The 27,540-nt window shown below is 46.5% G+C and overlaps 1 protein-coding gene across 5 annotated transcripts in view; it reads right to left on the bottom strand.

Moving 5' to 3' along the window:
• ASTN2 (astrotactin 2) overlaps nt 1–27,540 on the bottom strand; it is a 907,765-nt gene that overhangs the window by 237,614 nt on the left and 642,611 nt on the right. For all 5 annotated transcript variants that reach the window (XM_060300567.1, XM_060300563.1, XM_060300564.1 and 2 more), the window contains 2 exons: nt 6,117–6,241; nt 2,823–2,927 (listed from right to left, as the gene is read on the bottom strand). In XM_060300567.1, the coding sequence (XP_060156550.1) occupies nt 2,823–2,927; nt 6,117–6,241 (230 nt within the window). The remainder of the gene's footprint in view (nt 1–2,822; nt 2,928–6,116; nt 6,242–27,540) is intronic.

The raw sequence follows: 27,540 nt of genomic DNA, 5'->3' as shown, positions 1-27,540 counted from the left end.
GGGGAAGGCCTATAGCTGGCGACCTGAACATCACAACCAGGAAAAATCAAAGCTGATATCTACTGAGCACCTAGCGTGTTCCAGGCACACTGCTAGATGTTCCGGACACTTTGTCTAATTTAACCTCAGCCCAGCACTGCAGTCCCACCCATAATAAGCCCTGTCGAGTGGATGAGCAAGTCAAAGGTCATAAACTGGAGCTGATTTGCCTTTGGTCCTCCAGCCAGAGGAGCTAGGATTCCAACCCACTTCTCTTCTCACCCCAGGATGCACGCACTTCCCATGTACCCAATTATCCAGGGCCTGAGCGGTCCACGGCTGGAGCCTGGGGGCTGCACTGGCCCAGGCTCAGCAGACAGTCTGTGTCCTCATATCTGATCCCTGGCTTAGCTTCCTGTAACATCACTTCCCTTTCTGTCCCTGCCTCAGCTTCCCTAAACAACAGTTATGTCCTTTCTCCTGCCATTGTCAAGGGCCTCCTTGCTGTTCCATTGCCTTTAGTCCTATGCCAAAGGGGCCTGAGTCCTCAGTGCCTGGCATGGGGCCTGCACAGCAATCACTCAGTAACCACTGCCCCCCTGCCTTCTTTCTCCTCCTACAGGCAGGTCACCAAGCTATTTTTCCAGGGGCCTTAAGACCTTCTGGGCTCCTCCCTGCTATGGATAAAGCTCAATGACCTTACCTGGGTATCCCAGGCCTCCAAGGTCATCTCCCATGAGCTACATACATCAGGCTTTATCTGTGTCCAAATCAGTTTTCTTATTTCTCCTGTATGTGATCTGGGATTTCCATCATTTTTTCTTTATGTATATCCCTCCCACACTCTCAACACACACACACACACACACACACACACACAAACACACACCCCACGATTTACCTGGAATGGACTCCCACTTCCTCCCTAAGTCACACTCATGCTTTCAGGCCCCAGGAAGTCACCCCTCCCCCAAGAAGCTTTTCCCACCATCTGGAGCACCCACCCTTTGCACCTTCAACAGGCATCACCTTGAAAGCAGAAGGTCTGTCCTACTTGTCTCTGAGTCTGCACATGCATCCTTCCCCACCCACAAGTCAACCAGGTTCACGGCACAGATCCCGGACACAGCAGACACACCGACGCCCATTATTATAAGAACAGCTGATTCTGTGCCACATCAAAGTAGAATGTAAAAGAGCAAGCTCTTCTTCGACATTAAAAATGCGCTCCAATGTGCGAACATCTGATTTACAAGGGAGTTCTCGGGAGCGTCCTTATTGATTAATTAAAGTACATACACCTTTGTAGTTCTAACAGGAACACGGCAGTGTTATTCACAAGCGCAGGTGTCAAGGTGTGGGTGGTGGTAAAAACAGAAACAGGGCTCAAAGAATGGGTCCTTGATTAGAACAACCCCGCCCCATCAACCTGTTAACCCATGCAGCTGGGTAATTAATGCAGCAGCGTTAATAATGAGATGGTTTCTGTTAAGTAGTAAATAACACCATGGAGATGCCCTGTGGCTCTTTATCCAGGCAGACAACACTGCCTTCAAATCCCTGCCCTGCTCCTGTTCTGCCACTTACTAGCTGTGTGACCTTGGGCAAGTTACTTAACCTCTCTGACCCTCAGTTTCCTTATCTGAAAAAAAAAAGTGATAAAGAATGCCTTCCCCTCGAGACTGATGTAAGCCCTAAGATATGAAACATTATAAAGCGCTTGGGTGATGTCAGCCATAATTACTATTTATACTTCCCCATACCCAGGCTAAAAGAGTTCCATGTTGTTCACGAACGAAGCGATATTGAAAGAGAAAAGAGGAGAAAAGAGCTCGCCCACCATTTCAAGATACTTGGACAATAACCCAGTGGCAGTGTTATGAGTAAGAGTCAGGGTAGAAAACCCAAGGCCAGGCCCCATCTTTTCAGTTTTCATTTCCTTACTTTTCAGTTTTCGTTTATCTTTTATTCCTTCATCAAAACGGAGCACCAGTAATGTGTAGGAATGTAAGGTACAGGGATAAATAAGACCCAAGCCCTACCCACAGTTCTCAGGTTAGTGGGGGAGACAGACAGGATTCTGATGTGAATCAAGCACTTGTTAGTGCTTTAATATAGGCAGTTGAGCACAGGGAGTTCCTTGAATTATTCCAAAGGGTAGAGATAATGGGGGAGGCATCTCCGCGTATCGCAGGATGTGCGAGGAGATCCAGGCGGAGGAAACAGCGTGCGCAAAGTCACAGAGACAAGAAAGAAAATGTCCCATTTTGAGAACAACAAACTGTCCCTATCAGCTGAAGCACAGGGTTCATGTGGACAAAGTGTGAGCAGCGTGTGTGTGCGTGCGTGCGTGCGTGTGTGTGTGTGTGTGTGTGTTGGTGGGGGGAGGGGAGCAGGGACTGCATTACTGCTGAGTAGGAAATGGGCAGGAAAAGAAATCAGCCAGGAGAACCCAGAGGAATCAGTGCCTGAAAGAACTCATACAATTCACACACCTGAAGTGCTTTGAGAATGTAAGTGTGACCTAGATTATCATCTGCCCCTCTCTCCTATTCATCCCCCACACCCTGCTCAGACACCCCTTCCTCCAGGAGCCTCTCTGACTCCCCAGAATGGACAGCGGCCCCATGACTGCATTGACCTGCTGCAGTGTGTGGACACCACTGTCCTGCCTGCTTGTCCATCTGCCCTCCCTGTGAGATTGTTGATGGCGGGGGGTGGGGGGGGGCGGTGGTAGGTGGGTGGGGCGTGGCCTCATTCCCTCAGCATCTCCAGGGCCAGCATCCTTGGCGGACCTGAGCTGAACCACGCCACGCCCCCTGGCTGCGGGCGGCAGTCCTCACCTGCCGAGAGGGTGATGGTGCTGAGCTTCACGCGGTACAGGTTGCTGCGGACCCGCCACTGCTGCACCATGGGGTAACCCATGGCCTCATCATACCTGACGTCTCCTGGGGAGGGAAGAAGAAGCTCGTGTGAGCCCAGCACGTAGAGGCCTCCCCCTACAAACCCACCCTGCGGCCCTGGGCTCTGGGCGACAGCCACCTCTTCTAAGTGGACAGAGGCTCGGCCCTAGGGTGAGGGCTCTCCCTGGGGTTGGCAGTTTTATCTGGACTCCACCTCCAGGCCTCTTCCTTCCTGGCCTCTGACCTCAGCCCCAACCCCGCCTTTTCTCTCTGCTCTACAGCTCACATGGCCCCCTTCACCCTACAAGCAAGAATGGGTTTACGGTTCCACTAACTCTGGTGGCGATTTGCCATGGGGTGCTAGATAGCACGGTGCCTCAGTTTCCCCATCTGATACCATGGCTACCTGGGCTGATCTTATTTCACAAGCATATTGTGAGACTCAAATAAATTAATAGCAGTGGAAGTCCTTTGGTAATCTTGAAATGTCCTACGTGTGGACTGGGGGCCAGAGAACCACAGCCCATTCATCACATACGGCCTAAGACTACTTTTGCACGATGACAGCAGAGTTGAGCAGCTGTGACAGAGACCATGTGCAAAGCCTAACACATTTGCTATCTGATGATTTATGTTTGTTCACCCTCTACAGACTGTCTGTTTCCTAACATGGAAACATAAGATGTCCTTTGGTAGCTCATAGAATACCTGTGCGTACACATAAAAGGTTACCATTTCAAACAAGACCAAGAAACGCTGGCTAAACAAAGTTAAAAAAGATTAAAACAAAAAAAGCTGTATAATTTCTCAGCACCTTGAATAAATTAATATGCATTTTAAAGGTACATGAAGATAGTGCATAACGTTTTGCAAACATTTTTGACCAAGGAGCCCCGTTTTTAGGTTTCAGTGGAACTCATGTTTCATAGAACGCATCGTGTGAAACACAAGTGTAGACAAAACATAAACAAAGAAAAAAAACACAACAAAATGTTAGCAAGCGGTTAACTCAGTGTGGTGGATGTGTGAAAGATCCTTGTTTTCTGATTTCTATTCATCTCCATTTTCTAAATTTTGTGCTCTAAGCACTGCAGACTCTCTTTTTTATCATCAGGAAAAAATACGTGAAAAAGAAATGCTAGTCACATCAGCAGTTACTGTTACTGTTGTGTATCCTCTGCAAATGGCAGGCACATTTTCTGTCCTTTTCTCTTGTCCCCTGGTGAGGAGGCACTTAAAGAGATATTTGATACCAAGATGCAAATGAGAATCTCACTGGAACAAATGATTTCTTCCTGGACATTACTGCAGTATTAAAGTTGTCCATTACTATCAACTTTTTTCCCCCCCTTAGCCCCAGGAATAATATAATTTCTTAGAGGCTTTCTTTTCATTTTAAAGTAAAATATTCATGATCCCCAAAGATATGTCCACTGGAGGGAGGTTGTTTTGTTACAAATACGTCCTCTCTGTTTATCTGCTCTGCCTGTCCTTTCCTTCCTCTGCAGACACTGGGGAGAGAAGGAGAGAGGGTGGGAGAGGAGGAGAGGGCCGTGTTTTGAGTCAGGGCAAAGAAAACAGTCTGTACAGGAAGACTAGACACCAGCACTCAGGCAGCCTCTGCCCCGTCTATGACTGCTTGCCCTAATTCTGAGCAGGCTTGGAGGGGCCGTCCCCAATAGAGGGAGGCAGATATTCTGATGCAGACTGCTGATGCAGCTTAGGCACTTGGTGGAATGGTGTCCAAAAGGAAACAAAACAAAGCAAAACAATGCTGCTGCCTCTTTTGATTATCAAGAAATTTACCAAACCATCTTCCCTGCCCCTCACCCCATCCCTGGGCCACCCCCATAAGTGATCATCACTCCATCCCTCACTTCCCCACCCCTGGTCCCTCCTGGATTCCAGCTGGAAATATAAGCCCCTTCAGTGAAATGTCAGCTCCTTGAGGTCAAGGCCATGGTCTATATTATTCCCACTCCTGCAGAGACAGAACAGAGCCTGACATATAGTAGGCTCTCAATAAATACCTATTTACTGACTCACTCACTTCCTTGCATACTATTCCTGACCAAAAACCCATCCCCGGTCCTACTCAATCTCTGACCCCCATCTTACCTGACTCTATCCTAGATCCCCACCAAAGGATTAGGGGTAAAATGAAGCCCCGGGATTGGGGGGGAGGGTATTTTTTCTGGTAAGTAAAAAAAAAAACAAAAAATAATAACCCTTAAAATATAACAGTTCCTTTATGAGGACACCTCCAAGGTGTCCAAATCAAAACAAATAATCCTAAGAGTTTGTACCACTAATGCAGAACCACAATGTACTGTATCACAAAAGCAGAGCCAGGGTCCTTACATCTTGGGGAAGTCCCCCAAAAGGGCAAGAGAGGAACTGGGAGAAGATGAGGTGGAACAGATGGGCATCCCACAGTGGGACAGAAAATACAAGCCTCAGGAGAGCCTGCAAAAGAGGGCTTCTCAGTAGGGGAGAGACGGAGCTTGGGGGTTGAGGGACGGACTGCAGAGTGGAGTGAAAAGGGCAGAAGACCTGGAGCCATGGCACCCGGTTCTAGTCCTGGCAGATCTACTGTGTGACCTTGATCAGTCCCTTCACCTCTCTGAGTCTAGATTCCTCACCTATAACACGAGAGGAATGATACCCAACCCCCAGGATGGCCCAGTGCCCACATTCAAAAACAGCTTGTGTAACTGAGATGCTGTCAACTGAGAGAGGCTGCTGGCTGGGGTGGGGATGGGGGAGGTCCACTTATTTTATTTTAAAATGACTTAAAAATGAACTGCATGATCTCACTTTTATGTGGAATTGAAAAACGTTGGACTCATAAAAGCAGAGAGTAGGATGGCTGGAGGCAGGAAAAATGAGGAGATGTTGGGTAAAGGGTTCAGAGGTTCAGTTACACCAGATGAGTGCGGTTTTGGGGTCTAGCGTGCAGCCCGGTGACTGTAGTTAATAATACTGCACTGTGTACTTGAAGTTTGCTAAGAGAGTAAATCTGGCCTCGGCTCAGAGCTTGGAGTCTCAGGGAAGCCCCTAGCTCTGCACAGTCCATGAGTCCAAGAAATGGTAGGTAGGTCCCTTTCCCATCCCATCCCTCCCAAACACAGAGGCTTGGCAGGGCCCATCCTGGATGTGCTGAGAGCTGAGATGGACTGGAGAGCAGGTGTGTGGTCAGGGAGGCTGGGGAGGGGTCCAGCATGTGTGTCTTACCGGTGAGCAGCTGGAGGTCTGGGAGGGGCTCGGAGAGGACCCCCCGGCACTGCTCCTCCACCGGCAGCGGGATCACTGACAGCCCGTCGGCCAGCTGAGGAAAGTCCTTGATGAAGTTGTTTTCCCTGTGGAGAGGAGCAGAGAGGCTGCCAGATGGAGGAAGCGGAGGCTGCAGGTGCTGCTGGGAAGGAGGGCAGGGAGCTCGTAGTCACAGAAGAGACTGACTCGTGAGCCTGTGGACGGCCTTGGTGGGATGCCTCTGGCTCCCTGAGTCCCAGCCCCGAGGCCCTGGTGCTAAGGACGGGTTCCAGAATCCGGCAGGCTGGGGCTTCAGTCCTGGCCCACCACTTACTAGCTGCGTGATCTTGAGCAAGTTCCTGGTCCACTCAGAACCTCAGTTTCCTTTTCTATGAAAGTCAGATCTCAGGGTAGTTTTAAACACTTAATGGGAGAAAGCTGCCAACTGCCTAAGACACAGTCTGATATTCTATAAACTGTCTCTTTGGCTGCTAAATGTCCCTTTACATAAGCGGTGACAACGGTGAGCCAGGATGCAAGGGAACTTGAGGAGAGTGTGGAGTGCTTGAAGAAAGAGCGGGTGACACTGAGCTGGAGAAAGGAAGGCTTGAAAGAATGGGTGTTGGAGTGCTAAAGTGGAAGGATCCTAAGAGATCCTTTGGATCAAACTCCTCCTTTTAGAGATGGGGAAACTGAGGCTGGGAGAAGGGGAGCAAATTTCTCACAGACAACCAACGGGTTAGACTCAAAACCAGATCTCCCCACTCCTAGGCTAGTGCTCTTTCTTGCCCTAAATTCTTCAGGTACCTCTGTCGCTTCTCTGCAGGGCCACTCCAGGAAACAGAAGACAAGCCTCGGGGTGCCCTCGGGGCACTGAACCCTGAACAAAGGTAGTCTTAAGGTGTGGGGGATGAGGTGATAGTGCATTGCAGGGAGGCAGGCTTCCATCTTCCAGACAACAGACCTGCCTAAGAATGGAACAGCCTGCCACTGCGAGGTGGTGAGCTTGCCGTAGCTGGGAGTATGCAAGTAGGGAACTTGATAGCCACTTGGCATGGACGGTATCCAGGGCATTTCTGTATTCAGATCTGACTTTTGAGGTCCCTTCTTATTCAGAAATCCTCAGAGTTAGAGACACTAACTACAATCTGGAGAGGAGGAGGGGGAATTGAAGAACAAAGGGAAGGGGAGGTTGATCGCTTCATTTTGCCACCTGGAATGGGCAACCTTGAAATGAAAATCAGAAAGAGGCAAACAAAAATCTGTGATGCCAAAGCAATGCCTTTGAAGCCTGGATCTCGGGCAGTTCAAAGGCAGCCAAGCAAGCATTGTGACCTGGGTTACCTTCCTTTCCGTACTGCACGTCCCCATGCACTCCACCCCAGGCACCTTCAAAGCTCACCCTCTAGTCATTCATTTAGTGAACACCTTCTCGGTGTCCGACCCCTGAGCAGGTCAGAATCCAGGAGAGGACCCACTGTCTCCATCTTCAACATCACCAGCATCTTCGTCATCATCATCAGTGTCATCTTTGACAATTCCCGATTGAATCCTTAATTTGCTAGGATCTCGCTAAGCACTTTGCATCTATTTAATCATTTAATCTTCACAGTGACCCACAAGATAGTTATCATTATCTTCATTTTACATGAAAGGAAACATGAGGTTCAGAGTGAAGAGGTGGTAAATTTGGGATTGGAACCTGGTCTCTCTGACTGCACATCTGGTGAGGTAAGCGGCTGGGCCTTGGACTGTCTGCTGGGCACGCATGCGCACGACGTTGAGTTTCTAGGCCCACACTTGTACAGTTAAGCATGCTGTTGTGTGCAGCATGGCTGTGCCCGTGTTTGTCTGCAGAGCCGTACCTGCTTATGTCTACACGTGTGCCTGTTGTCGTGGGTTCCACCTGTGTTTGTGGCTGGCCTTTGCTTTGTCTGCAGACTTGGACATGGGGGTCAGCCATGTGAATAGAAAAAGAGAACCTGCCAGGGGTCATGGAGGTGCCCCCAGGTAGCATGCAACTCCCACCAGGGCCTAAGGAACTAAGTTTCTTCCTGTCCCCCTCATGAGGTGGCCTCTTGTGATACAGACCTTCCCTTAGACATACAATGAGGTGGAGACTGTCCCCCTGCCCTAGTCATTCAACTAACATGCACTGAGCACACACTCGGGGTGGAGCCCTGAGCTAGGTACTCAGGATCCAGAGGTAGACTGGCTTCTCCCTTTGTCCTTTAGATCTTCCCAGCTGGGTGGGGGAGACAATGGATCAGCCATACAGAACAGTCAGTAGGGCCAGCTATCAGGGATCTGGATGGGCTGGAGGCTTTTGGCTAAAGGTCCCTTCCCCACGAGACCCAAGCACTTGTTTTATGAATAGGAGAGGGCAAGACTGAGATGGCTCTGAAGATTGAGTTCCTGATCTGCCCACACTGCATCCTAGCTGTGAAACCTGGAGCAAACCACTCAAACCTCAGTTTTCTCATCTGTAAAATGGGGATCCTAAGCGCTCTTCAGCCTGCCTTAGTGAAATCACAATAACAATGATGGCAAAAACCGTTGAGTACCTCCTATGCACCAGGCGATGTCCAAGTACTTTACATTAGTTCTCACCCAACCATATGAATTAGGTGCCCTTAAGACCCCTAGCTGGGAGGTGGAAAAGCAGAAGCACAGAGCAGTTATGTAACTACTTAAAACCGCACAGCCGGGAAGCGGGAGATCTCAGGTGGTCTGGCCCCAAAGCCCACACTCCACGTCACCGCACAGGTGTGGGGCACTGAAGACGCTGCCTGTGACAGTCACAGGCTGTCAAAGCTGGAAGAGCCGCAGCACCCCGGGGTGCACTGAGCCCAGACAGGCTGCAGCCTAAAGAAGGGGTCTGTTACTCATTGTAATTTGACCGCATACGAGGGGCTCTGCTCTCCAGGTGACTTCATGACCCTCACTCCAATGTTGTGAGATGAGTGCGATTACACCCCCTCTTGACGGATGGGGAAATGGAGGCTCTGAGACGTGAACTGACCTCCCTGGACTTACACACCAAGTGCATTTGGGAAGAGGGATCTGAAGGCAAGCTCGTCACTTTTCACTTTACCACCCAGGGTCACGACTTCACATCTCTGGCTATGCGTTTATAATCGCAGAGGAGGGGGACAGGGACACCCTTGCCAGCCCCACGTTCCTCTCCTCTAATCCTTCTGCCTTCTATTTAAGCTGGGCTTGACTCTGGGCAAATCTGACCTCAATCTGACCTCAGGGAGTGGCAGCACAGTGGCCGACCTCAGGAGGGCAGGGGGCCAGCGCAAACTCCCCTTCTCGGAGGAAGGTTTTCGCAGGACGCAGGGAGGGTCTCAAGGAAGAGTGTGAGAAGGTGGGAGACCATGGAAGGGTGGGAGTTCAAAGGCCAGTGCGGAGAGCGGGGAGAGAGGGAGGCAGGGGTGGAGCAGGGAATGACAAGACAGCTGCAGCAAAGACCAAGGACCAATGGTGGCCCCTCAGGACTGGGCCCCTTCGCGGCTGCCTGGGCGACGGCCACAAGTCCTGCATGGCCTCTGCCAGCAGAGGGCGCCCAGGGCCTTTGCATTAGTCAGCTCTCCCGGGAGGCAAAACAGGATGGGAAGAGCAGAGCTGGGAAGGTGCCACTGGGCCGAGAACCTCAGGCAGAACCCAGACAGCAACTTCAGAATCCACCCACCTGGGGGAGGTGATGGGGGTGATGGCAGGGTGCTGGCTGAAACTCAGTTGGCTCGAAAACAAATCCAGATTCTCAGAGCTCGTGTGTACGTGGGTGTGTGTGTGGTATAAACTACCAGGCAACTAACGAATCCTAATAAGAGGCAGATAGGAAGAAGAGTAAGTAATATTTGTTTATTGATCCTATTTGTCGATCATCAGCTATGTCCTAGGTAGTGTGTCAAGATACATGTGAATGTGTATGTCATTTTCACCACGTGAGAATTCTGTAACTACTATTATTATTCCCATTTTACAGATGAAGACATGGATCCTCAGAGAGGTTAAGGAACTTGTCCAACTGAGGTCCACAGTTAGGAAGTGGTAATGGGGCTCCTAGCTGAGAACCTGGTACTCAGTAAGCACACATTCACTGGATCAATCCAGAGCCCGTGCTCCTGATCACCGGGATAACCTGAGACCAGGCTAGGGAGGGGTGTGCTTCTGAGCCCAGGGATGTCACTGTACGTGCATATCTGTGTGTGTGCGGGTCTGCATAAGTTGTGTCTCTAACGGCGACAGGGCTACTGTTTCTTTGGACAAACATCTCCCCCCGCAAATATCCATGAAAACAGTTCAATCTCAATTGACATTATATGGAAACAATTCATAAGATTTTTAAAGTAGCAGATCCTGGGTTCCGGGGACTCAGGAGAACTCTGGGAGTGGGAGGTCTCTTTCATCCCACAAATGTGTTTTGGGGTCTCCCATGCACGTTAGGGGTACGGCAGTGGGAATTCAGAGGAGGTGCCTGGTGGAGAACGCAGGCACTGTGTGAAGGTCTCAAGGCCTCCACCATCTAGCCCCTGCCTACTCCTTCTGCCTTGTTTCATGAACCAGTGCCCCTGCCCGCGGTCCAGCTGCACTGATTGGCCCTAAGTTCCTCTGATGGGGCATACTCACTTCCTACAAAGGATTTGCCCTCTCTGGAAAGCTCTTGGCCCCCAGCCCCCTGCAGCAGGCCAATTCCTACTTGTCACTCAGACCACACATTATTCCTCTGCCCTTCAGAAACCTTCCCAAGGTCAGTTCTCCTGTTACACCCTCTCATAGCATCTTGCTCTTTTCTTCTAGGAAGAGCTTCATAGTTCCTAACCCAGATGTGCTCTTCGGGACCTTGATGGATATCTACTCTCCCACTAGACTGTGAGCTCCACGGGGGCCAAGACGATGCCTGTCCTATTTGCTGCCGCCTTCCCCAGGGCCGAGCCCAGTGTCAACTGCATACAAAGTAGGTGCTCAATGAACGTTTGTTGTGGAAGCAGAGGAAGGAAACCCAGAGACAAAGGTAATGTGTGTATGACCTGTGTGGAGTCCTTTCTGATGTTTTGTTACAGGGTACCCAAATGCTTTAGTTTCCAAGGGATATTGGGGATTTTAGTCGAAAATGCCAGCCTTTCCATAAGAAGCTTCAAAACCCTACTTTTTCTTCCTCTAACTTCCTAACATGCAGACACCCTGGCTCCCATGGAGCTCAGATAGGGGCCAGGGCCACAGAGCTAGCGGGCACCAGATGGGAAAAAGTGATCTCACTCAGCAGAGGCTGGCCAGAACTCCCACTCTTGGTGAGCACGTGAACACACGTGTGCATTCACATCGGGGAGGTGCAGGGGATAGGGTGGGGGGTGAGGAAGGCTAGGAGGAAACAGGAGGACCAGTCGAAAAACCACGCCTTCCAAGAAACCATGTCAGTTTTCCCCACTTGGAATAAATCTTTCTTGTCACTTCTCTCTCATGCCTCTTGTTTGTGCGTAAATTCCAGCAGTTACCTTGGGATCTGGTGGTGGAAAGGGCATGGGCTCAGACATCATACAGACATGGATCCAGACTCTGGCTGTGTGACCTTGGAGAGGTCACTTACACTTTACTCAGCCTTCCTAATGTCATCTGTAAAATGGGGGTAATGAGTTGAACTTCAAGGGTTGAGGAAGAGGCTCCACATAGAGTTAGCTTTTTTTTTTTTCTGGCCACACCACACGGCGTGCAGGACCTTAGTTCCCCGACCAGGGACTGAACACGGGCCCTCAGCAGTGAAGTGCGGAGTCGCAACCGCTGGACCACCAGGGAACTGCCCCCTAGTTATCTTTAGTGCTAGTTCCTTTTCCTAAACCCCATACCAGATCCTGGATTCCTTTGAGAGCCTCAGAGAGCCCAGCCTGGGGCCGCCTACAGCACAAGCCCCCCAAGATTCTGTTCATTTGTGTACAGAGTAGGGGCAGGCTTCTTCACCTCCCATGCCCCCTGCATATGACCTCCAAGCGACACAAACCTATAGGGAGCCTTTCCCCGGAGCAAGTCCCTTGCGTAGCTTCCCTGTCATCAGCCATGCTGGCAGGAACTTGTCGACAAGCGAGGGAAGCTGGGCTCCTTGGCCATCCTGGCTGCCCGGACCCTTCCCGAGGTTCTCCCTCCCGCCTGTCCCCATTCAAGAATACGTGTGAGTGTTTTGGATACACTAATACACAGCCACCAGCATGCAAGAGCCGATCACCCCTCAGTTCTGGGGAAATTAGCATTTAAATGGAGGTATTTCAGAGAAGTAAATCATCCCAGAGCCAGTCAGCACTGTCCGCAGCCTTTCCTTAGTCAAGGGAAGACTATAGGAGTCTTGGCCTGCACGCTGTTGAGTCCGCAGGGACGGGGCCGCTCTCCCTGGCTCTCCCTAGGCTGCACGCAGCCTCCTGAAACGGTGCCAAGAAAAAAGCTCAATACTAATGAGGACACCTCCCCTGGTCTGAACCATGACCCATCCTTCGCCTCCAGCTAAACTAAGCCTTTCTGCCACGTGAGAGGCAACTTTGACGGAGATGTGGTTTCCTCTATGATCAAGGAGTTGTGTCCCTGCTCTCATCTCGACTCTGGCAGTGCCTTTCTGGGTGGTTTTGGAAAGCCACTCCCTACCTCTGGAACCGGGAGGGGTGGGCGGCTGGTACAAAATCTTTGTTTCTCTGAAGCCCAGACTGAGACGCACTGGGCTAGATTTTGTAGCCATGCTGTAGGTGCTGGAGTCATAGGGTCTCGTGGTGAGTAACCACGCCCGCCCCAAGCCCTGCCCTTCTTGGGTACAGTTAGAAACTCTGTTTCTAACTCTGTTCTCATGTGATTTGCTTCTTAATTAGGAGTCTTCATGCAAGTCTTTTGTTCAAGCACCCTGAATTTAGTCGTTCTTTCATTCAACCTTTCATTTCATTCATTCAACAAATTTTCACTACTGTGTCCCAGGCATCGGGAAAACAATAAGATAGACATTCCTCGTTCTCAAGGTGCTCACAGCCTAGCGTAAGACACGTTATAAATTGTGTGAAAATGTGTGCAAGGTGGATGATGGTGCTGAAAATGTTAAAAGGAAGCCTTTTTCATTCCCTATGAGTCATATTGGTCTAAATCAAAGGCATTTGTCCTTAGATAGAAGAGCACATACCTTCTAGAAGAGAAAGGGAGCCGTCACTCAGCTTTGGGCTTTGTAGTGACTTGAGCTAGACAATAGTTTTGAAAGCCAACCTGTGCTGGGCGTGAAGGTCCCTTATACATCAAAGGCAGGCCTGGCCAACCCAGATCATAATATCTTATTTTAATGTACAGTTGGTACAGGCTATGACCTCAGGGGAGTTCCCACAGGACAGAAAAAGGAAGGTGAAAACCCTTTTTTTCTGCCACTAGTTCTGGGAGGAATTGCCCAGAAGACCAAGAGGCCAAGAGTTCAGGCTTGAGAGTCACCAACCCTCTTTCTGGGCTTCTTGGAAGTCAACATCCCGTCCTTACTCATCCCAGCCTTGAGGGAGGTACCAACAAATGTTTAAATACCAACAAGGATTTGGGGAAAATCCAAGGGGGATGGGGGTGAGCAGGAACGACGGGCTTTGCTTCCCTAGATCAGGGTATAATCTGGGGGGGGGGGTTGTGAGCCCCTTTCTCTGAAAAGCCAACAGAAGGTCCCATGAGAGGGTATCAGTAGGTGAGCAAGAGGCCAGCAGAAGTCGGCCCCCCACGTCCTGCACCTGCAGGGTAGAGAGAATAAAGATGACAAGACTTCTTGGCAGAAGCTTCCTGTTCCCAAGGAAGCGGGGATGGGGAAGGAGGCCTGAGATTAGAACAAGGGTCCCACAGAGGGTGGGGACTTTGTGACTGTGGACTTGGGAGTGGATTCCAATATTTAGCCCCTCTTAAAAGAAATGCCCAAGACCATCCATATCACAATGGAAGCCAGTGCAAGGGCTGAGAGCCAAGCTCACACAGGAAATCACACAGTGAACGCCAGCAAGGATCCAGTAGACCACATTCTTCCCAGCCCCCATCTGCACCCTGAGGCCAAGCAGAGGTCGGGGAGACTGCCTGGTAAGGGAAAGACAGGGTTGGCTGTTGAGGAGTTCACCTTTGAACAGACTAAACAGTTACCCTGAAGAGTATGTTCTGTATCCTTAACTGGCAAGTTGAACTACTTTTTTTGCTATCAGTGGAATGAAAACTTGAGGGAAATATTATATCGGCTGTAGAAAATTAAGAAGACTATAGTGTTTTGCATAACTGAGTTGCAGTGAAAAAAACGTTTGAACCCTTAACTATTTAAAGACACGGTTATAGGTTAATGTGGTAGTTTAAGATTCATAGAGGAGGTTCAGAGACCCAGGGAGGGGCACTTAACACAGACTGGGGACGTCAGGAGGGCTCGCTGGAGGAGGTGAGTCTTGCCTGATTGGGAGGGGTAATCCAGGGAGAGAGTGAGGAAGGGAGGCGGGGGTGAGGTCCAGGCAGAAGTAATAGCATGTGCCAAGTCCAAAGGGGTGTGTGTGTGTGTGTGTGTGTGTGTGTGTGCGCGCGCGCGTGTGTGTGTGTGTGCGTGTGTGTGTGTGTGTGTGTCTGCTACATGATGCTGAGGAATGTGCGCTTTATTCTGAGGGCAAAGAGACCCATTATAGGTTTTAAGCAAGACAGTGATGCCATCTGATTGGAGCTTTAGAAAGAAGGCCTGGATGCAGGGTGGAGGATGGGCTGGGAAAGGAACAAGGCTGGGGTGAGGGAGGCCAGGTATGAGGTTTTGCAGCGACCCAGCCAAGACATCATGGAGTAGCTGGATGGCAGAATACAGGTGAGAGGCACAGGTTTGAGCGAGATGCAGGAGGTAGAACCTGTTGGTCTCCATCATAACTGCATGTGGCGGGGAGTAGAAGAAGAGTCATGGGATAAGTCGGGCAGTGCTGCCAGGGATGGCTGTTCTCTGCATGTCTGTCTCCATCCCAGGCCCTGTAGGTCTCGGCTGTAGGGATCTATTCGGCTGATTCCCCTCGGATTCCAGGATCTGGTAGAGACACAGCACATAACAGCTGTCTCTTCTGGTTTAAGCCACCATCCCCTCTCCCAGGGCCTATGGCAACAGCCTGTTAACTGCGCTCTCTGCATCCGGCCTTGCCCCTCCGACCTGTTCACCATCCTGCGGCCAGAGTGATTTTCTAGAAGGACAGTCCTAACTCAAAGATACCACTGGCTCCATGTATCGGTGTTCTGTTGCTGCCATAACAAATCACTGCAACCTTAATGCCTCAGAATGACATATCTTCTTATCTGAGAGCTCTGTAAGCCAGATGTCTGACATGGGTTTCTGGGCTAAAGCCAAGGTGTCAGCCGGCTTGCACACCGCCTGGCAGCTCTAGATGAGAATCCAGCTCCTTGCCTTTTTCAGCTTCCTGAGGCTGCCCACGTTCCTTGGCTCCGTCTTCAAAGCTAGCCAAGACAAGTCAAATCCTTCTGGAATCACACGGCTCTGAGCTCCTCTCTTGCCTCCCTCTTCCACTTTAAGGACGCTTGGGATTACACTGGGCCCACCTGGATAATCCAGGATAATCTCTTTGTTTCAGGATCAACTATGGGCAACCTCATTTGTACCTGAACCCTTAATCTCCCTTTTCCATGTAAGATAATTTATCCCACGGATTAAAATGTGGACATATTGGGGGCCGTTATTCTGCCTACCACACTCCAGTTTTGTGGGTTTTTTTCCAGAATTATGTCAATGGCTCTCCCTTCATTTGCGGGTTCAATGCCCCTTCCCTGAGTTTGCACACCACCCTATCCTAACATTTTCACACTGGACTTGTGGTCCTGGTCACTCGTGGTCTCTTTCACTGGACCGAGGGCACTGTAGCACAAGGACCATGTCTGTCTTATTCACTTCTACGCATCCAGCCCTGACACAGTGGCTGAAGCACACAAGGGGCTTAATAAATGCTTATTCAGTGAATGAACGAATGTCTCCTAGCTGAATGGAAATGACGGGGTGCGGGGTGCGAACAATGCATTCAGCTGTGGGACTGCAATCTCCCTCCTGTGAGGCCTGGATCGTTGCCTCACTCATCGCTGCCTCCCTACCCACCTTGCCCCTTCTTCCCTAGATAGCTAGTATCAAAAGAGCAGGATCATTTGTAAAGCTAATAACTATTGATTGCTCACAATGTGCTAGACATCATTCTAAGGGCTTTGCACATATCTCATTTCATACTCACAACAATCCCGAAAGGTAAGAACCCTTATTCTAATTTTTATTTTTATTTTTTTTGAAGGAGAGAACAGAGGTACAAAGAGGTTAATTAAGTTCACAGAGCTAGTAAGCTGGACGTTGAACAGTCTAACTCTGTGTTCTTAAAAAACTATGCAAAAATATGCTAGGGATGTTTTGGTTTCCCCCTAAATGAAATGCTGAAACATGAAGGTTGAGTCACTGAAAATACCAGCGCTGGTTGCATGTCCCAGGGGGATCCCCACATTAATGACAGTAACTGCCCTTTATTGAACGCATACCACGTGTTATATGCTCTGGAGGATTTGTTTCTAACCTGCTCACTACAGACTGAACGTTTGTGTTCCCTCCAAATTCATACGTTGAAACTTAACCCCCAATGTGATGGTATTTGAAGGTGGGGCCTTTAGGAGGTACTTAGGTCATGAGGGTGGATCCCTGATGACTGAGATGAGCACCCTTATAAGAGAGGCGCCAGAGAGCTACTTGTCCCTTCTGCCATGTGAGGACATGGGGAGAGCCAGGAAGTGAGCTTCCACCAGACACTGCATCTGTCAGTGCCTTGATCTTGGACTACCCGGACTCCAGAATGGTGAGAAATAAATGCCTGCTGTTTAGCCCACCCGGTCTACAGTATTTTGTTATAGCAGCCTGAACAAACTCAAACACTTCTCAACAACTTTGCAAAGTAGGCATTATTACCTCGATGATGAACGTGAGAAAACTGGGGTGCAGAGAGGTGAGGTCATTTTCCTAGGGTCACATACAATTGAATCAGGGCTGTCAGCTCCACCCCTCTACCCGCCGGAGGACCATGCTCACACCTGTCTTTCTCTCTCCTGCCCTACCCTCATTCATACACAGGTGTGTATTCACACACACACACACTGAATGTGAAGCCTGGGTTACACAATGCACAAGGCTTCCCTCTCTGAATGCAAAACCGTTTCCACCAGTGGCACCAAACTCACTTTAGCATTCCAGGCATGGCTGTTATTAACTCCTGTCCTGGTAACTGCGATCCCTGAAATTGAAAGAAATTGCAGGCTAGAGAAACATTATCTTCTCCTCAGCAGCTTCGCCCTCCACCTCTCGCCTGTGTGTCAGCACCGGGATTCCTCATCCTGTCATAACACGGGGAACAAGCTGAGTTGCTGTCACTAGGTCCTCCGGAGTATCTTCCTGAACTGTCCCTCCAGTTCTCAAGAGAAGGGATCCAAGGCCCTGACAGCCAGGCATAAAACTTTAGAGCTGCGGGTGGGGAAAGTTCGACATCACTAGGTCCAACCTCTGCATTTTTCCAACCAAGTGCTATCATTATCTCTTTTTTTTTCAGACGCTATAAATGAGATTTGAAGAGGGAAATTAGCCTTGCTCCAAATACAGCCCAGATGCAGCCGGATGAGATCCAAGCCTAAAACCTGCCCCCTCCCACAGATCTGCAGGGTGTGAGTGCAGAATCTCCTGGTCCGAGGTGGCAGCTGCCCCGGGAGGGGTGCCACTCAGCCTAGATCTCTCTCTCCACGCCCTGAGCTACAGGTTCCAGTGTATCTCCCTCCCTGAGAGGTCTAGCTGCTAATTCTATCACAGTCAAGGGCAGAAGCCAATATCCCTGAACCTTTAGAGATATTTCAAGTGCAATTGGGATCTTCATATTCTGGTATTCAGGGCCCCTCCACCCCACACCATTATTCATGTCTATCTCAAGGATCTAGCAGAACAGCAGACGCAGAGCAGGGGCACAAAAGCACTTGGCAAATGATTCCAAGGGCTGAGGCACTGACTCTCCCTGAATCCTAGTGTGTGTTCTCACCGTTCCTCGTGCGCATTCAATCCTGCGCTGGAGGAGACCAGTTCTGTGAAGCTGTGCCATTAACTTGCTGTGTGACCTTTCGCAAGTCGCTTCCCATCTCTGGGGACCCTTTCAGCCCTGGGTCCATTTCTTTGACTAACATGGATGTCCCTAAATGGCTCTAGAGGGCTAAGAGGAAGTTCCCAAGGGGGAAGCCATGGGAACCAGCCAGACACACCTGGATTTGCATCCTGGTTCCACCTCCCATCTCCTGTGTGGCTCTGGTTGGACAGAACATTGCATTTTTCTGGGCCTCTGATTGTTCATCAGAAAAACAGGAATAACATTCATCCCTGCCTCACATACTTGCTGTAAAGATTAAGAGAGTCCATAATCTGAATAGCTTAGCAGAAGGCCAGGGATTAGCAAGCCCTCAATAAATGGTAGCTACTGCTGCTGCAGAGAACACTGTTCCAGCACAGTCTAATTTAACGTTCTCAAAAAGCCTATCTTGATGACGAACAAGAAAGACGCAGGTTTTAGAGCTGGAACAGACCTCAAATTCTTTTCTTTTACTCCTTTCCACACAGCTTGTCCAAGTCACATGACGGAGCTATAATAAGAACCCAGGGACAGGTGGCCACTAATTTGGAATTCTTTTCTCTATAACATGGGTTTTGTTTTTGTTTTGCTGGTTGATTTGATTTTTTGTAACCACATACCCTACTCCTGACTTTCAGGAGAGTTATTTATGCTTGAGGCAATGCCCCCCTGCCCCATGAGTTGAATACTTCTCTTCCTACCTCAGCATGCACAGAAACTGTTGTGAGGTGTCTGTTCCCCCCACATTGAAAGCAGAGAGTGTGTCTTCCTTCCCCTTCTCCAGCTCCCAACAAAGCCTGAGATACATAGAAGAGTCTCAAAAACACTTGTGAACTTGAACCTCTAGTAGGTTAGACTCCGAATTAAAAGAATAAAAAGATGTTTCAATGCTAATTATTAGAGAGATACAAATCAAAACTACAATAAGGTTATCACTTCACTCTAGTCAGAATGGCCATCATCAAAAAGTCTACAAACAATAAATGGGGGAGGGGGAGGGGGGAAAAGCGAACCCTCCTACACTGTTGGTGGGAATGTAAATTGACACAGCTACTATGGAGAACAGTATGGAGGTTCCTTAAAAAACTAAAAATAGAGCTATGATAAGATACAGCAATCCTACTCCTGGGCATATATCTGGAGAAAACCATAATTCAAAAAGATACAGGCACCCCAGTGTTCACTGTACAACTACCTACAATAGCCAAGACATGGAAGCAACCTAAATGTCCATTTACAGATGAATGGATAAAAAAGATGTGGCACATATATGCCATGGAATATTACTCAGCCATAAAAAAGAATGAAATAATGCCATTTGCAGCAACATGGATGGACCTAGAGATTATCGCAAACATCATATGATATCAGTTATGTATGGAATCTAAAAAATGATATAAATGAACTTACTTACAAAACAGAAACAGACTCACAGACTTAGAAAATAAACTTATGGTTACCAAAGAGGAAAGTTTGGGGGAGGGATAAATTAGGAGGTTGGGATTAACATATACACACTACTATATATAAAACAGATAATCAACAAGGACCTACTCTATAGCACAGGGGACTCTACTCAGTACTCTGTAATAACCTGTATGGGAAAAGAACGTGAAAAAAAATAGATATATGTATATAACTGAATCTCTTTTCTATACACCTAAAAATAACACAGCATTGTAAATCAACTATACTCCAATAAAAAAAAAAGAAATTAAAAAATAAAGATGCTTCAAAACTCTAACTTAAAGCAACAGATAGGAAAAACCAGAGCCACATTTTAACTGACCACACAGCATCAATGCACTTATAATAACTTTATTCCTGCTAGTAGTTAGAGAGGTAAACCTTTTTTTTTTTTAAATCCAAGCCATGAGGTGCATTTTAGAATCTGAACATGTGACCTCAGAACAGCTGGTTCTGGCGTGAATTTGTGGCTGGGGTCACATCTCTGAAAGTTTCTACTTCCCCTTCGTCTTTCCCATTCCCCCTGGGGCATCTTGGAAGTCTTCCCGTATAGCCGTCTCTAATGAGCTTTTGCAAAATGAGAAACCTACTGCAGTAGAAGAAAATCTACTAGCAATTGCTTTCTTCTTTGCTCTCTCTCTCTCCCTCTTTTTTTATTAGTCATTAGCAATGGAGGAAGAAAACACCCATAGGCAGTAGAAAAGGCAGCACTATTTGCACGTACTTCCTGCAACACTGTGCTAATGAGGAGCCCTGACTATCTCTCACATCCCTTCGTTTTCAATTCCAACACATCTGACATCAGCTGGAGCCAAATCCAGAGCCCAGCTAGTGTGGACATTAGCCAGTTTACATGATAAACAAGGTGAAGTGTGCATACTGTTATAGGACAGTTGAAAATGGCTTTTAAGTGCTCCTTAAAACCAATGGATGTCAAAACTTTAAAGGGGCCTAGGAAAACAAAAATCCAATTAATGAACACAATATTTGGCCTTTTCAAAATCTGACACCAAAATATAATTAAATTCAGTTTCTAAGACCCTGGATCTAGCTTCCAGTCTTGTTAATTACTGACCACATTGTCATATGAAATCACATGGCCATGCTCAGCCTCAAGTTTGCCTATAATAACTGTATCCACATGCACTGAGAATGGATCTTAAACTCCACCTCTTACTAGATGTGTGATCCTGGGAAAGTTATTTCATTTCAGGAGCCTCAGTTACCACACTTGTTAGGTGAGGATCATAATAGTATCAATTTTGACAGACTCAGTTACAAAGATCAAAAGGGGCAATGAATGTAAACAGCCTGGTATGTATTTAACTGAGTTGTGGTTACTGTTGCTATGATTATTATTTGTTTCCTAGTAAGAAGGACAAGGTTTAAGTCTTGTTCTGCCTTTTGCAACTTTGGATAGATTGCCACACTTTACTAAATTTCAGTTTCCTCATTTGTAATAGGGACTAAATAACAATACTGGTGATTCTAAGTTGTTGTGGAATTAAATGAGATGCTGCATGTGGCATGCACATGGCACCTCCTACTATGTACTCTTAACTACCATCATCATCATCATTATTAATAAGAATGTAATTTTTAAAATAATATTCAATAGAAAATCCCAAAGAATCAAGAGCAGCAACAAAAAATTCCTGGAACTAATAAGTGATTATGTCAAAATTACAGGATACAAAGTTAATATATAAAAGTCAAATTATTTCCTATATGTCAGCAATGAACAATTGGAATTTGAAGTTAAAAACACAACACCATTTACACTGACACCAAAAACTGAAATACTTAGGTATAAATCTAATATGTGTAAGATCTATACGAGGAAAACTACAAAATGTTGATGAAAGAAATCAAAGATCTAAATGGAATAATAAATGGAAGATATTTATGTTCATATTCAATGTTGTTGAAATGTCAGTTCTTCCCAAATTGATCTAAAGATTCAATGCAATCCCAATCAAAATCCCAATAAGTTATTTTGTAGAGATTGACAAACTCATTCTAAATCTTATATGGAAAGGCCAAAGACCCAGAATAGCCAATACAAAATTGAAAGAGAAAAACAAAGTCAAAGAACTGACATTACCCAACTCTAAGACTACGTAAATTACTAACTTATTAAATAAATTTATTTATTAAATAAATTGTATTAAATAAACTACTAAATAAATTACTAATAAAGCTACAATAATCAAGACAATGTGGTTTTGGTGAAATAGTAGATAAATAATAGATCAGGGAACAGAACAGAGAGCAAAGAAATAGATCCATACAAAACTATCAACTGATATTTGTTAAAGGAGCAAAAGCAATTCAGCAGAGAAAGGATAGTCTTTTCAAAAAATGGTGCTGGAACAGATAGACATCCACATGCAAAAAAAAAAAAAAGAATCTACACACAGACCTTACACTTTTCACAAAAATTGACCCCAAAACAATCATAGACCTAAATTTAAAACCCCAAATTATAAAACTTCTAGAAGACAGCATAGCAGAAAATCTTGGTGATCTTGGGTTTGGTGATGGATTTTTAGATATAACATCACAAGTATGATCCTTTAAAGAAAAAAAATGATAAGTTGCACTTTATTAAAATTAAAAACTCCTGCTTTGTGAAAGACACTGTTAAAGAGAATGAAAAGACAATCTACGGACTGGGAGAAAAAATTTGTAAAACATGTATCTGATAAAAGACTTGTATTCCCCCTCAAAAAAAAAAAAAAAAACTTGTATCCAAATTATACAGAAAACACTTAAAATTCCACAATAAGAAAGCAAACAACCAGATTTAAGAAATGACAAAAGAGCTGCATAGACACCTCACCAAAGAAAATATCTAGATAGAAAATAAAATATGAAGAGATGCACAACACATGTCATTCTGGAATTGCAAATTAAACAACAATAAAATACCACTACATAACCATTGGAATGTCTAAAATCGAAAACAGTGGTGACACCGAATGCTGCTGAAGATGTGGATGAAGCCACAGGAAGAGTTCATTGCTGGTGCGAACGCAAGACGGAACAGCAGCTTTGAAAGGTGGTTAGTTTCTGACGAAGCTGCTGTGCTTCTTGATATTTACTAAAATGAATGGAAAAGTCATGTCTATATAAAACCCTGCACATGAATGTTGGTGACCTTATTGATATTTGCCAAATTTGGAAGCAACCAAGCTATCCTTCATCGGATGACTAGACAATCAAACAAACTGTGGTATGTCCATACAATGGGGTAGTTCTCAGCAATAAAAATAAATGAGTTATCAAGCCACAAAAAGATACAGAAGAACTTTAAATGCATATTTCTGCAAGAGAGGAGGCAGTCTGAAAAGGCTACATGCTGTATGATTTCAACAACATGACATTCTGTAAAGGGTAAAGCTTTGAAGACAGTAAAAAGATCAGTAGTTGCCAGGAGTTCAGGGAGACAGATGAAGGGATAAATAGATGCTACAGGCGATTTTAGAACAGCGAAACTATTCTGTACGATACTGTAATGGTAAATACATGACATTATGCATTTGTCAAAACCCAAGAACTGTACAACATAAAATAAACTATGGGCTGTAGTTAACAGTATAGTATCAATACCGGCTCATCAGTTGTAACATATTTACCACACTAGGGCAAGATGTTAATAACAGGAGGAATTGTATGGTCGGGGTTATAGAGGGTAATGGGAACTCAGTACTTCCTACTTCATTTTTCCATAAATCTAAAACTGCTCTAAAATAATCTCTTCATTAAAATAATGATAATAAGCGTAGGCAGATAGTTGTTTACTAAACTGTCTTATAGAGGTTGACAAACCACAGCCTTCTAGTCTACCTGGCCCCCACCTAGTTTTGTAAGTAACATTTAGCCAGCACACAGACCCATCCATTTATTTATCTATTGTCTGTTGTTGCTTTCGTATTATACTGGCAGAGTTCAGTAGTCGCCATAGAGCTTACATGGCCCACAAAGCTGAAAATATATGCTATCTGGCTCTTTCAGAAAAGAAGTTTGCTGACTCCGGTTTTAAAGTAGAGGCTTTCAGGCCAGGAAGTACATTTAGAAGTTGCTGAGTTCAATTACCTAATAAATTCTGGTATCTGTACTATCTTATCATCCCAAAAGGAATCGTTCCCTACTCTAACTTCCACAGCTAGTGTGAACTGCACATTAACCTTGCTATTAGAAGTCAGCCTCTCTTCCTCCCTCTGCTATCCCTTTCACCCACCAAGCCCACTCTTTCCATCCAGAAATACAACATCAGAGCAGAACTTGGGCATGTACTCATCATGCAAAGTCTTCATTCTGAACCACACTTCCTGACCCAATCGCTTCTGCTTCCAATACCTTTCTGGTTATTGACCTTACTGTTCATACCTGTGCATCCAGCCCCTGCTTCTGATTTCTAGTTTCAGTGCCTGACCCAGCGCCCCAGCTATGGCCCTGGCTCCTCTGGCTTCGTTTAAATTGAAAAGTATTGTGGAAGGCTAAATAATGGCCCCTAGAGATAGCCAGGTTCTAATTTCTGCAACCTGTGAATGTTACCTTATACTATGGACTGAACTGTGTCTCCCCTCAATATTTTTATATATATATATATTTAATTTTTATACTTTTATTGGAGTATAGTTGGTTTACAATGTTGTGTGAGTTTCAGGTATACAGTAAAGCGAACCAGTTATACATACACCTATATCCACTCTTTTTAGATGCTTTTCCCATATAGGTCATTATAGAGTATTGAGTAGAGTTCCCTGTGCTATACAGTAGGTCCTTATTAGTTATCTATTTTATATATAGTAGTGTGACTTCAATATATAGATGATTGGGATTGACATAAACATTTATTTTTGCAGTATCCTCCAGCACCTCAGGATATGTCTGTATTTGAAGATAGAACCTTTAAAGACATGATGATGTTAAAATGGGGCCATTAGGGCGGGCTTAATCCAAAATGATTGGTGTCCTTATCAGAAGAGGAATTTTGGACAAATGGAGACACTGGAGATACATGAGGAAGACCATGTGAGGACACAGTGGGAAGGTGGCCCTCCAAAGCCAAGGAGAGAGGGCCCAGAGGAAGCCAAACCTGCTGACACCTTGATCTTGGACTGCCAGCTTCCAGAACTATAAGCAATAAGTTTCTGTTGTTTAAGCCACCCAGTCTGTGGTATTTTGTTATGGCAGCTCTAGCAAGCCACTATACCTTATCTGGCTAAAGGGACTTTCGAGAGGAAGAGTTCCCTAGTCTAACCTCTCCATCCACATTTAAATTAAAGTTCTTAAAATGGGGAGATTATTCTGGATTATCAGGGTGTGCCCTAAGCATCATCACACATGTCCCTTTAAAAGGGACGCAGAGTGATATGCCCACAGAAGGGGCAGAAGGGGAGGTAGAAATGGGAGTGGAGATTGGAGTGATGTGGCCTCAAGCCAAGGAATGCCAGCAGCTGGAAGAGACAAGCAACAGATTCCCCCCAAAAGCCTCTAGAAGGAAGACCTCCTAACACTTTGATTTTAACTTCACATGACTCAGTTTGGACTTCTGGCCTCCGGAACAGTGAGGGAATAAATGTACGTTGTTTTAACTACTAAGTACATAATAAAGTTTGTTACAGCAGCCAGATGAAACAAATATGTACACTTTCTCAGATAAATACCATTTTGGGGTTAGTTTGGTATGCAGACTCTCCTTCTCCGTGGCCATCTAGCTCTCAAGCAGGAGTCAGGCAGCCACTTAACCACCATCCTACCCAAATAAGAGCAGCGCGTTCATATAACCACATCTGTAGGAACTCTGAGGGGCAAGGCTTCGCTGTCAGACAGGATGAAATTTGAATCTCCACTCCAAAACATCTTATCTACATGATTTGGGGCATATTACACAACCCATTTAAACTTCAATTTCCTAATCAGTGTATGGGGATCAAATTGAAAGCCTTCCAGGGTTGTTGTGAGGATTTTAAATGATATAGGTAAAATGAAGAACACATTTTCTGGAATAAAGTCGGTTTTTAATATTCTCCATAGGTAACAGTAATAATTGCTATTATTAACTATGCTAGGTTCTGCAGTAATTCTGAGTGTACCTGCTTTCCTTTTCTCAAAGCCAATCAGGGACTTTGTAAACCACGGTGTGGGGGTGTAGCTCTGGCACCAGTTAAATTAATTTGTACCAACGACTTCCTTCTCTCATCCATTAGCATCTCTAACTATCTATGAGATGCTTAGAATCAAAAAAAGCATGGTCATCACTGACCCCAATCCTGCTATCTGACACTCAGGAGAAGTCCTAAGTGGCTTAACTTCAGAGAGGCTAAGCAACTTGGCCAAGGTCACACAGCTAATAAGTGACAACTTTGGGATTTAAGTCCAGGTTTTCAATATGTTGTCCACTATATCACACTGTGTCTCACCTGCTAAGCCTGTCTCTCCAAATTCTACACCCAGAGATAGTGTGCTCCCACCTACAGTGCCTCTTGAACTGGGTCAGGTGTTTCCTGACCATAAAAAAGGCCAGACTCCCTCCTTCCATCCTGTGGGGACTTCTTTCCCTAGGGCAGCTCCTAGAGAAGAGACAGATGGGAGGACTCCCAGTGGGTGGCAGGAAGCCTTGCACTGGAGGAGGAGGTGACACACCTCATAGTCCTCCCTCCCCCCAGGAAACCGGCAGTCGCGGAGAGCGCCTTCCCACTCTGTCAGCAATCCAGACCATATGGTTAATTAGCTGAAATTTGCGACCGCATCTGTGATGCTATTTCTCTTTTTGGCATGTGTGAACTTAATTACTGAAGCCATGGGAGGCTCCTGGCCCACTGGGAGTGCAGTGGGCTTGGGGGCCACAGAGCATGCCCATGGCTCAGGAAGTGGGATGTGTGGGTGACAGAGGGTCTGCGAAATAGAGGATGGAGAGGGCCATCTGAGCAGCTGAGGATGGGGCTTTTATGGTGGCTGTATAGAAACTGGGATACAACATCACAAGGTCCCCATCTGTGTATGCTGGCAAGCCTCCTCAAAAGGAGGCCAACCTTCCTGCATGGTAGAATGTAGGGTTCATCCCCTGGTCACCACTGTCATTCAGTTCTGTCCTTAGTTACTACAGAATATCTGTCTGGCCAGCACATACCACTGTCTCCCTAGAACACAGGACAAGGCGCATGTCATGGAAGGTGTCCAATAAAGAAGGCTGATGGGCCAAATGAACGAACCGATCCTTCTGAGTCTTTGTTTCCTCATCTGTAGAATGGATCATAAAAGCTATATTCTACCAGTTTGTTAGGATTAAATGAATAAAAAAATACATGTAGCTCCTATCACGGTCCCTGACATAATGATAGGTGTTCAATAATAAGTTGTTGAATGAATGAATGTATGAATAGCAGAATCACAGAGCCAGTGAATGTCAGTACTGGAAGAAGCCTGAGAAGTCAAAATCAAGTCCAGTCCTCCCACTGTGCCTCAGCTTCCACATCTGTAAAATGGGGACAAGAAAATCACCTCCCTTATGGGGTTGCTTGAGGATGAAAGAAATAACATACGCAGATCTTTGAGAAGAGTTCCTGGAAGGTAGTAAGCACTCAGTAAACACTGTTGCTGCTGTTGTGAATGATAATGAAAAGTGGAAACTTGCTGTGAGGGAGGGAAAGGGCTCTGCTCAGACAACAGCAGTCTGTGGTACGTCCTGGACCATAACTCGAGGCTCCTCCTCCCAGCCCATACTGCTTCTTCCTGAGTAGCAATGGGCTGATGCCATGCTGAGAGTCCCAGGGCTTGCTCATGGGACAGAC

The sequence above is a fragment of the Globicephala melas genome, chromosome 6 (assembly GCF_963455315.2).
Source record: "Globicephala melas chromosome 6, mGloMel1.2, whole genome shotgun sequence".
NCBI classification, from domain to species: Eukaryota; Metazoa; Chordata; class Mammalia; order Artiodactyla; family Delphinidae; genus Globicephala; species Globicephala melas.
The sequence above is the reverse complement of the archived record's forward strand: the minus strand, read 5'-3'. Positions and strand labels throughout refer to the sequence as shown.